The sequence below is a fragment of the Biomphalaria glabrata genome, chromosome 4 (assembly GCF_947242115.1).
Source record: "Biomphalaria glabrata chromosome 4, xgBioGlab47.1, whole genome shotgun sequence".
In the NCBI taxonomy this organism is placed as follows: Eukaryota; Metazoa; Mollusca; class Gastropoda; family Planorbidae; genus Biomphalaria; species Biomphalaria glabrata.
Window position 1 is genome coordinate 952,430 of NC_074714.1, and position 12,233 is coordinate 964,662.

The following is a 12,233-nucleotide window of genomic DNA, read 5'->3' on the forward strand; positions in this document are numbered from 1 at the left end:
CTGGTACAGCTGCGTCGCAGGTTAAAGGCAGGTGCTGGTACAGCTGCGTCGCAGGTTAAAGGCAGGTGCTGGTACAGCTGCGTCGCAGGTTAAAGGCAGGTGCTGGTACAGCTGCGTCGCAGGTTAAAGGCAGGTGCTGGTACAGCTGCGTCGCAGGTTAAAGGCAGGTGCTGGTACAGCTGCGTCGCAGGTTAAAGGCAGGTGCTGGTACAGCTGCGTCGCTGGTTAAAGGCAGGTGCTGTTACAGCTGCGTCGCAGGTTAAAGGCAGGTGCTGGTACAGCTGCGTCGCAGGTTAAAGGCAGGTGCTGGTACAGCTGCGTCGCAGGTTAAAGGCAGGTGCTGGTACAGCTGCGTCGCAGGTTAAAGGCAGGTGCTGGTACAGCTGCGTCGCAGGTTAAAGTCAACGACTCTCTGATTTTCCTCATGGTTGATTTTCTAAGCCTTTACCAAGTTTGGATATCACAACAAAATTAATGTGTATTATTTAGTTGGCCACGGGGATTTCGCACCACAGTGTTTATTATGTGTATTTCATTAAACATTTTTTTTATTATTATAACTTTTATATAGCGCTACTTTCATGCTTATAGCATGCTCAGAGCGCTTTTGGTCCAATCTCATTTGTGAGCCAGAGGGGGTATATATTTATAGCTTTTATATAGCGCTACTTTCATGCTTATAGCATGCTCAGAGCGCTTTGGTCCAATCTCATTTGTGGACCAGTGGGGGGGGGAGGGGGTATCTAGGAGTTGGTTTTCCGTGCTGCCTTTAGGCGCTCAGTAAACACAACTCTGCCCGAGTCGGGTGTCGAACCTCGAGCCCCCTTCTAGGTAGCCAAGCCAAGCCAAGTGCACTCTCGACCACGCTTCCAATGTTATTCTGTTCATATTTTTACGTTGTTCATTAGAACACAGTATATCGCCCTGATTTTTTCCATAACGCCAGTGTATTTTTCAATAAAAATCCAGATCTTACAAATGGAAAGGTAATCAAATTACTATGATCAATTCATTTTGTTCATGAAAATGAAGCCTCTCTTGTATCTAACATATTTTAAACATCCTACAGCTAACAAGAAAGGTTTCTGTAGACATAAAATGAATATAATTGATTATAACTTAATTAGCTACAATAGCGGAGTCGTTAGTGGGGTCATGAGTTCGAATCCTGGTGAACTTATGGATCCAGAGTACTTCTCTCATCTCACTCAAGTTTAATCTGTGCCTAATATTAGCTGGATAGAGTAAAAGCATTTGGTCGTTCGGCTGGCCACACAACGCTCTCATTCACTGTCGACCACAGCAACAGTTAAATTTTGCATTTACTCTATCTCTGGGAGTTCATTTTTTATTAATATTTTTTTTTTGTGGAAACAATAGACCACATTCTTTATGAATGTCGCGTTCTGCATAAAGGGAGATCGGGACAAGGATTTGAAAGAGAACTGGTTCATGTGCGGTGTGCGGCTTTTGGTCTGTCCTCGTACGGGGACAAGGCGACCTTAGAACTTACTGACCGCTTCCTTTCAGGTGCTCTAAACGAGTTATCTTAGCATGGTTCATTACTAATACAGTTTCTGATTCGGTTGCGCTCGTCTATGATGCCCGGGTAGGCGGGTACCCTGCCTCAACGTGGCACTCGGGTGGAAACGATCGCTAGAGGAAGGGATTCGGCAAAATGAGTAGCATCACAAGATTCATGTGGGTGTGTCTAAGTGAATGCGAGAGATTTCTCATTGCATATTGCGGAGTTGCTGTTTATAAATAAATATCAATTGCTTGGATTAGACTGTAGAATTTTTTAAAAACTTTCTAAGGCAGCGGTTCTCAACCTTTTAAGCTCGGTGACCCCTTTTTACAATCCCCCACTCTGCCACGACCCCCCCACACACACACCTACACGCAGCAATAGAAGAATAGACAATAACAATCCATATTTTCGATGGTCTTAGGCGACCCCTGGCAAGTCGTTAATCGACCCCCAAGGGGGTCGCGACCCACAGGCTGAGAACCCCTGTTCTAAGGCCTGTGTCAATTTTTTTAGGCCTGAAAGTTTTAAAGTTTCATCAATTTAATTTGAGAGTTACGATGTATGCATAGTAAATTAGACCTTCTTGCTTCTTAAGTTAACATCACATGTAGATGGTTGGAGGTGCTTATAAGAAAAACATATTGAATTTGTTTAGAGTTAATATTTTTAAACCACATTCAATAAAATAAACGTTTCAGCAGTGACAAATATTTCCATCAAACACAATTAACTTGTTGAAATCATAGAAGTAGTTTTAAAAAAAAACTTGACTAACAAAAAATATCCGAGCACAGTGATTTAAGAATAAGCATCATTGACTTTGCTAATAACTAACCAATGACTTCTATTTACTGACCAAAGACTTTACTAATTACTGACCAATGACTTTATACTAAGTATTGGCCAATTACTTAACAAAGACTTTATTCATTACTGACCAATGACTATACTAATTACTGACCAATGACTTAACTTATTACTGACCTATAAACCGAAATCTAAATCTATAAATATAGTACCACAAAAAAAATGTTGGTAATGTTTTGTTTTACATGTTTCGCATGTTCCCTCATATGTTCTGAAGATAATTCTATCCTATCCCAAATTGTAGTGAGTGCTGGTCTATTCCGCGGTTAATCTACTCTATTGTTTTCTTTATTTCTTCCGGATAGAGAGGAATTGACATTTGTTAGCTCAAAAGTGATTTATTTATTTATTCTATCTTGGTCCAGAATGTCTAGTTTTTTTTTTATTGCCTTCGTTTTTAATATGTGCTGTTCTTCATTGAAGAGCCTTGCAAATTGTTTGAATTTTTTTTTTCTTTTCGAATAAATACCTAACAATAAAGAGTCACCGATTTTCCCCCAGACGGTCGTTTCTTCAAGTTTTATAGACAGGGACGCTAGTTACGATGAGATGAATGCGGACACAGCGATAGATAATCTACAAGCATTTAACATAGGCTCTGGGAGTAGCATCGTTGGCATTTATGATCACGTGATGCTGTTAACAGGGTAAGAATTACCCTACATTACTTAGTAGCCCCGCCCCCCCCCCCAACTAAAAAAAAAAAGAAAAAGCCGCTAATAGTCTTGCATGGTTGGTCCGGCCCTTGTTTAAGCCCCCCCCCCCAAAAAAAAAAAACAAACTAGAAAGATATTTTAAAAATCTGATATTATGATATTTTAAATATTACAAAGTTCTAGTGCAATGGCTTTTTTAAAATCTTTTGAAAAAATACTGCTACGAATCTCCACTATCCAGACTCTCTGCAGACTGCACCACACGACACAACGAACTGAAAGAACCTCACAACTCAAAGCTCCTAAGTATTAGTAACAGTTTAATTTCAAATACATCACAATTGGCGACAACATTAACACAGAGTAAGCAAATCTCTCTTATATAGCGTCTCAACTGGCCTTCTCGAAGCTTCTTGACCACTCCAGTTGATCACTTCCGCCGTGACCTGCGTGCGTAATATTTACAACACTGGTCCTTGCCGAACTGGCGAGTATTGTCGCTGGTCACGGTTGACCGCTCGTCCTGTGCTAGACTGGGGCGATTTGGGTAGGCTAAAAACACATACAGTTACGACCACCTGTGTCACCACCAAGTTTCAAACAATACCTTTTTTTTTAAATTAATGATGCAAGTTGTTTTTTTCGCATAAATATACTCTTTTGAAAACAATTCATCAATTAAAGACACATAGATAAAGGCACATTTTTTATTCCATATGAAAGTTTGTACAAGTGCTCCCTCTTCCCTAGTGCTATTAGAGGAAGTAGGGGCTGCCTTAATCAGCCAGGAAAACCAACGACTTGGCATATTTTAAGTGACTTATAAACATGTATGACTAGATTGATACATGAATACGCGTAAAATCTTATCATCTTCTCTATTGAAGTAACGTCTTTGATTTATAAGAAAATTAATACATCCTTGCCTTTCTTAAGTCGTAGAACGACTGTGGTTTATCTCGTAGAACGACTGTGGTTTATTGTGGTTTATCTCGTAGAACGACTGTGGTTTATTGTGGTTTATCTCGTAGAACGACTGTGGTTTATTGTGGTTTATCTCGTAGAACGACTGTGGTTTATCTCGTAGAACGACTGTGGTTTATTGTGGTTTATCTCGTAGAACGACTGTGGTTTATCTCGTAGAATGACTGTGGTTCATCTCACTGCTGACACCTATTCTCGAGACTAATTTCTATGATGAATACAACAATGTAAGGGAAATTATATTAAAAGGAAAAATTTTTTTTTTGTATATGCTGAGTAACATTTATCCATACAATTTAGCTATTAGTTGAAAAAAAATGTCATAAATTATATATTTCATTTGGTTTTCCTGATCAGTATCTCGCTGATCTTGGTATCTGAACAAACGTCGAATCCAGACCTTGTTGGTGAGTTTGCTAGTACTCGATTCTCTCCGTGAGACTCAGCTTTTGTTAAACGCTTGAGTGCAGAATTCAAGTTGACATTCTCAGGACTGTGCAAGTTCACATCATTCGTAGGCTTCCTGTCGTGGAAGCTACATTCGTAGGCTTCCTGTCGTGGAAGCTACATTCGTAGGCTTCCTGTCGTGGAATCTACATTCGTAGGCTTCCTGTCGTGGAAGCTACATTCGTAGGAATTGCTATCACAAACAGCGCTAATATCACTAGCGTCTCGGTTAAGTAAAGGATCGTATCTCTTTTTGATATGGTAGCCATCATGGTACCTATCGGTTTATCTGTCTTGTTAAGCATGGTACCTATCGGTTTATCTGTCTTGTTAAGCTTGGTTCCTGTCAGTTCATCTGTCTTGTTATACATGGCACCTATTGATTCATCTGTCTTGTTAAGCATAGTTCCTATTAGTTTATCTATCTTGTTAAGCATGGTACCAATCAGTTCATCTGTCTTGTTAAGTATGGTACCTATCAGTTCATCTGTCTTGTTAAGCATGGTACCTATCAGTTCATCTGTCTTGTTAAGCATGGTACCAATCAGTTCATCTGTCTTGTTAAGTATGGTACCTATCAGTTAATCTGTCTTGTTAAGTATGGTACCTATCAGTTCATCTGTCTTGTTAAGCATGGTACCAATCAGTTCATCTGTCTTGCTAAGCATGGTACCAATCAGTTCATCTGTCTTGTTAAGTATGGTACCTATCAGTTAATCTGTCTTGTTAAGTATGGTACCTATCAGTTCATCTGTCTTGTTAAGCATGGTACCAATCAGTTCATCTGTCTTGTTAAGCATGGTACCTATCAGTTCATCTGTCTTGCTAAGCATGGTACCTATAAGTTTATATGTCCTGTTAAGCATGGTACCAATCAGTTCATCTGTCTTGTTAAGCATGGTTCCTATCAGTTCATCTGTCTTGTTAAGCATGGTACCAATCAGTTCATCTGTCTTGTTAAGCATGGTTCCTATCAGTTCATATGTCTTGTTAAGCATGGTTCCTATCAGTTCATCTGTCTTGTTAAGCATGGTACCAATCAGTTCATCTGTCTTGTTAAGCATGGTACCAATCGGTTCATCTGTATTGTTAAGCATGGTACCAATCGGTTCATTTGTCTTGTTAAGCATGGTACCAATCGGTTCATCTGTCTTGTTAAGCATGGTACCAATCAGTTCATCTGTCTTGTTAAGCATGGTACCTATAAGTTTATATGTCCTGTTAAGCATGGTTCCAATCAGTTCATCCGTCCTGTTAAGTATGGTACATTTATCCATATCTCAAGTTAAATTTTAACTATGGTACAGAACCCCAACCCGTCCTGGGTACGCCCATGCGTGCACTATTCATACCACTATAATTCGCCCTCACAAACACATTCCTAGCACCAGTACGGAGTGCCGGCACCTTTTTCAATTTTGGGATTAAAATTATTACTTTTCTTGTATTTTAATGTTTATTATTAATTTATTAGTAATTTAAAGTTAGGCAATCCATCATTGAGTACCGGCACCTATTTTTTTTTTTACAAAAAAGTACTGCATATAGGGTTAGGGTCGACTTGATCCGAGATTGAGTTAAAGAGTGTACAAACTTTTAACAAGGCAGACAGAATGAGTTGATTTTAAGCTTGGTAAAAATAGAGTCATTTAAATTCAGTTCAGTACATTTAACATTAATAACGAACAATATCGTATCCATTCATTTCATTACAGTTATGACCTCTTTACATTGGGCAGTAACAATGATAAACAAAGTACCTTAGGTAAGGGCTCTCTTTTCGGGTTAATGTGTTTTGACAGTAGGCCTACCTCAGCTCATGAACATACTTCCTTCCAGAATGTTGGTTGAGAATTAATTTGTTACAACAGCTTAATACGTATTTAAATTTAATTTGTTTTTTGTTTTTGTTACGAACCAGATGCAATGTGAGTGTATGTATTCTACATTTAACACGTTGTTTTGAAGTGTCAAATGTTTGACATGTTTTGGATGTTCCTTCAGAGTTGAAGATAATCTATTTCCTAGTCCAAAACTCCCGCAAGACGACGGCGGATGGCAGCGGGCAGGGTATGAACCCTGGACCACGGAGACAACGGAACGACAGTCCGGCGAGCATACCGCACGAGCAGGCAGCCATGTAGTGGGAAACTAGGTCGTAACGCTGAGGTCGTATTTTAAAAGTATTTCCTTTTTCTTACTAAAAGTTCTCAATGTCTTCGTCTCTTTGTTTTGACTGATGACTTCATTAGACCGTGATTCAAGATTAGCAGTGAAATGACAAATCGAACAAGTAAAATTTAAGTTGTTTTTAAATGAAGTCTTCACTAATGAAGCCGTTTGACGGTCTATGATTTCTCATTTAATCAATTTCCTGTAATCCTTATCATTGGAACGAGTCTTTCTTCGAAGTCTAAGCTTTACACATTCAAGTTCTTCTATTCACAATTCAGCTCAAGATTTCTACTTTGAGCTTGTGTGCAAGATGTTCATGATTGTCTATTTTATGTTGTTCATTTACGTGTCCTCTTTAGTGTTCACTTTTTAAAGCTGGTCAGACATCTTGAGTTATCACTTTTCTTGCCTCCAGGGCCGGCCTTAGATAAATCGTGGCCCTAGGGGAACTGCATTTGGTGGCACTAAATGAAATGTGAACTACTGGTCCGAATTGCACTCCACAGCAGCACTTTCAGAACATATAATAATATGCGAACTGATGACTCCATGTGTCCCCCAGAGAGCCCTGCGCTCAATGGACTCAACGCTTTTAGTGGTGCCACATTTCTCCCTCAAAAGCTACGGTCTGAGGGTTTTTTCAGTGCACGGACCAAAGGTTTGGAACTCACTCCCTAGTGATCTCAGACAGACAACATGCTACACCACTTTTAAGAAGCACATTAAGACTTATCTGTTTAAAACTTTTTTAGATTAGTTTGTCATTGTAGCTGTCGTGTTTGTGTTTGTAAATGTTATTACAGCGCATGGAGCCTACATTTTGTTTGTTAACAGCGCTTTATAAATACAATTGTTATTATGTAAAGGCAAAGTATTAGCCCTCGGCAACAAATCAGACTGATACGCTCCCTTGTCATGGCCGCATTTGTATTGTGAGTCTTGGACGTTGACGAGGAGGATCCTAACAATGGAATAGAGATGCTACAGAAGGATCCTAGGTATCATATTCAAAGACTGCATCACAAACCAAGAGATAAGAGACAGGGTTACCGCAAAGATTGGACCCCATGATGACCTGCTAACTAGCGTTAAAAAATTTATATTCATATTAAAAAATCATCGGGGCTCGCAAAGCCCTTCCTTTAGGGAACAGTACCAATAAAAAAAAAGAAGAAGAGGCAGACAGAGAAAGCGATGGGAGGACAACATACAAGAATTGACGGGCCTGTCATTGAAAAGACATAGAGAAATGGAGAAAGACTGTCGACGAATCTTGCATGGTGCCCCAACGGTCCAACAGACTAAGGAATAGGTAAAGGTAAAAAGTAAATGAAAAAAAGCAATATTTCACTTACGAATACGAAACCCAGTTTCAGCCTTCATATTTTGTTACATCTAGTGTCGACAAATCCTTTTTTTTTGTAGAGTGTTCTTGAGTTATAGATAGATTTAGGAAATTTAATGAGTAGCAATATAGGAACCATACGTGTAGTTTGACAAAGACAGAAAATACAAGATTAGAGATACTCTAAGAATAGTGACAAGAGAGACACTCAAGTTAGTAGTGCGGAAGACATTGGTCCATGTAAATAAATCTGTTCAACTTATTAACACTTTTTTTTTTAATCCATTGAGAGCGCCTGAGAAGCCGAGCATGAGGATTGAGTGATCTAAGTAGGAGCATAACTGTCTATTTAAGTTTCCTTTTCGTATTCGGCTCCTGTGGGTTAGGCCTTCTTCTGTCAGCTTTATTCTCCCATGCCAGTTAGGGCAAAATGGAATCTAATTTAATATAATATGTTATAATTATTTAGTAATATTATACTAATATTATTATTTCAAATAGGTAAAAAAAAAAACACTCATGATATCACAATTTACTTATCCATTTAGTTATGACTTGCTTACAAATCTGAAAGAACATATCCAAACCATATTATCCAGGACAAATCCTTAACCTATGTTCTAATAACGGAATCCTAATTTCTCTCAGGGATTGCTTTTGGTGAAACAATGTGCCGAACAAACGGGAAGAGCTCTTCTGTGATAGAAGATCGCCAAGAAGATCGCTATTCTATCTCTACTTCTCAAACGGTAGCACATGAACTGGCACATGGGTAATCCTTTGCTATTTAGTTTGTTGGAAGGCATTAATGCTGCTATAAGGAAACTCGCAACAATTTGTCCAGATTCAGCGACATGTCTAAAGTGAATCAAGCTGTTGTGTCACAACAGACGGTGGCCTACTTCAACATCGAGACGTGTATAAGATTAGGGTATATCTTATTCCCCATTTCACTTTCTTGTAGCCATCGACGATGTCATAAAAATACATTAAACGGGCTGCATTCGGCTGCATTCGGATTTCAATCGAGTTGGATTTTGCAGACGACATAGCATTACTTTGAAATACAATTTAATGTATACTCGAGATGACGGATAAAGACGCCCTCAAAGTTATAGCATATTGGGTGCAGGTTACCCAATACACCCATAAGCATTGGTTATACAGATCTTGAACTAATAGAAAAGTTAACCAAGCCTATTTAGAAGGTGTTATCTCAAGCGATGAAGATCATATCATGGTGTTGCATGTCGGATTTAAAAATTAAGGCCTATCTGAATAAACAAAATTAATTAGCTTGGAGATTAAAATCCAGCTTCTCAATACAATCATTGTCCCAGCGGCCCCCACGCTTCGAGACGTGGAAGGCTGAAACGAGGCTGAGTAGATGGCTGAGAAAGATACTAGGAATAACATACTGAGATAATGTACCCAATAGAGAAATATTTTCCCCTACAGGCCGTCTAAGGAAAGTGGTGACTGAATGTCGTTTGACATTTGTGAGACATATCACATTAGACAAGACGAAACACGTTTACCAAAGTCAGACTTAAAGATGAAAGCCGAAAAGAGGAACGCAAAAACATGTCTAGCATGGCCTCACACTTTTTTAGAAGTCCTGAATTCCGTGGAGCCAGCTGGGAAAGGGCTGTGGATAGAGCTTGCAGCCCTATACGTCGAATGAGGCGTTTCAGTCTATGTGTTTCTGAACAGTTTAAAATAAACAATGCTAGGTTTGCCACTCAACTGGTTAGATTAGATGATTAGAGTGCCTTAATCTCACTCGTAGTGTTCCGGGACGAAGCCCCGGACGCCGAGCGTTTTTCTACATTTCTGAGCTTCAGAAACTCTTTTCCTGGTGTCTACAAGAATTTTTTTTTCTCAAATTCAAGGTATTAATGTTTTAGTTTTAAAAGTTGCATTTTACTCACTTGGGTGTCACCCCCTGGTGGGTGTCACCAGGTGCGGACCGCACACCCCTAGTGACGCCACTGCGCTTAACCACTCAACCACCGCGTCTACTTAATTAGACTTATAAACAAATGGGCTAATAGCAAAAATAAAGGAGATGTGTTACATAGATTAGCTGATACGCCTAGCGATAGTGTTAAAAGTTTTGTTTCGTTGGGTACGTCAGCTGTGGGGAGAGGGGTGTTATGCTCTTCCGCATTGTATAGTACTTGAAAATGTAACTAAGTCCAACTGGAGGTAACACTGAACTCAATACTGGAACAGATAACACCAACGAAAGGCCAACAATCGATACATTGAGTCGACGCTGGTGTTAAAACAGCAAACACTTTGAATACTTAAGGTGGATCTAAGGTTAGAGAATAGTAAGAAATGACCAAAATATCACTTTTTCATTCTCATCATATTTCTATTGTACAACCATTTCTCTATCAAATTCAGTTTATTTGAGGCAAGTATTCCTTCTAGAAGTATTTTAAAATAATTTTTGTATTAGGTGGGGTAGTGTTTGTTTACCTTAGCAACGACCATAAGCAGGTAAATATTTTTGTTTTTGTTTTTTTTGTTATTTTAGTTATTTTCTAATGAAGTTAAAATGCGATATGCTTATAGATATAAAGGAAGTAGCTAAGGGAATGTACTCTATTACTTCACTGTCCCAGTCAACAAAAAAATGTTTATTTTCTGTTGGATTTTGTGTAATTTCTAGCAACATTTTTTCGTTTTGGATTGCTGCTGGTGAAAGACTCTTTTGTATATTTTGATATTTAGATCTATATTTATATTGCATTTTTATTTGTGTAACAATAATGGCCAATAAGCATAATAAAAGGCAAAGTTGTGGTAGAAAAAGAAAATTTCGTGGGAATAAATACACCAAGTCTGCAAAGTCTACAAGTAGTACAAGTGATGATCATGGACAAGTTGGTGAACAACAAGAGACACATCAAGCTGCTTCACCTAATGTAGATATTTCATCTGAATCAAGTTTATCAGATAATCCATTGGATTGTAATATCTTTTTAAACCTAGCATGTTTTAATAATTTCTTGGCAAGTTACTTGATATGTCCTAAAAGGCTAAATGCTTCAACTATTCTCTAAATTTGTTTTTGAATGAAAGCGCAAGAATTGGATTTTGTCAGGAACTAATTGTGAAATGCACTTCAGCTGACTGCTCATTTGAAGAAAGCTTTAGATCTTCTAAAGAAAATAGAGATGGTCAAAAAAGAGGATTTAGGGAAATAAATCTCAGAATGGTATCATTTGTAAGATCCATAGGTCGAGGTCACAGTGCGCTCTTGAATTTTTGTCAACACACAAACAGTCCAGCTCCTATTTCTGAAACATCTTATCAATCTGTAATGCATACCATAGGCCTTGCATCTAAGAAAGTTGCAGAAGAAAGTATGGAAAAGGCTGCAAGGGAAGTGAAAGAAAAGGTTGGAATCAGCAACGAAGAAGGCATCACTGACTGCGGTGTGAGCGTTGATGGGACATGGCAGCGTCGAGGGCACTCGAGCCATCATGGCGTTGTTACAGCCATATCAATAGAAACAGGTAAATGTTTAGACGCAGACATTCTTACAAATAGCTGTAGACTTTGCACAAAATGGTCTAGTAAGAAAGGAACAGCTGATTATGATAAGTGGATTACCAAACACAAATGTAAAGTAAATCATGTTGGTAGTTCAGGGGAACAGTCCGATGTCCTCTATTACTAGCTGTCTATATAATTCTTCTTATTCTTACTGTAAAGAAGAAAGCGTCTTGATTCTAAAGCGTCGCTTAGAGAGTTCTTGTTTTTTAACTATCTTTCACGTCACTTGTCACTAAGTACAACTTTCCCCTTATTCCCGAAACAAATAACTAAATCCTAATCATGTCATAACAGGGGGAACTGCTGTGGGGAGAGGAGGAACTGCTGTGGGGAGAGGGGGAAACTACTGTGTCGGTGACATCGTTTCGACTATAGCAAATGACCAGGCATTCATTATCATTTTTATGAGATTATTCCTCATTCCATATGCTAGAACAAATTTGTACAAAATCTCCTTCTTCCCTAAGCACTATTAGAGCATGGAATGGGTTGCCTGAGCTAGCCAGGAAAACTAGTGACTTGGCGGAGTTTAGGTCATTGGTTAATATCCATGACTAAATGCATGACGGGTAGGACGTAATCATCTTCTTTTTTGAAGTAACGTCTGTATCATATAAGATAAGATTCATAGTCGCAATTCACTGTCCTTTACATTATT

General features: G+C 38.7%; 1 protein-coding gene across 8 annotated transcripts in view; it reads left to right on the forward strand.

Annotated features, from left to right (window-relative positions):
• The window catches only part of LOC129925651 (uncharacterized), a 54,295-nt gene that overhangs the window by 24,759 nt on the left and 17,303 nt on the right, over positions 1 to 12,233 (forward strand). For 2 of the 8 annotated variants that reach the window (XM_056025413.1, XM_056025415.1), the window contains exon 1: positions 10,622 to 11,535. Coding sequence is in view for 3 of the 8 variants with exons in the window: in XM_056025417.1 (XP_055881392.1) it covers positions 2,900 to 3,045; positions 6,201 to 6,250; positions 8,654 to 8,777; positions 11,353 to 11,365 (333 nt within the window). In the remaining 5 variants the exon portion in view is untranslated. Of the gene's footprint in view, positions 1 to 2,899; positions 3,046 to 6,200; positions 6,251 to 8,653; positions 8,778 to 10,572; positions 11,536 to 12,233 lie in introns of those variants that run through there. The other 6 variants (XM_056025417.1, XM_056025418.1, XM_056025410.1 and 3 more) reach the window with 6 other exon arrangements.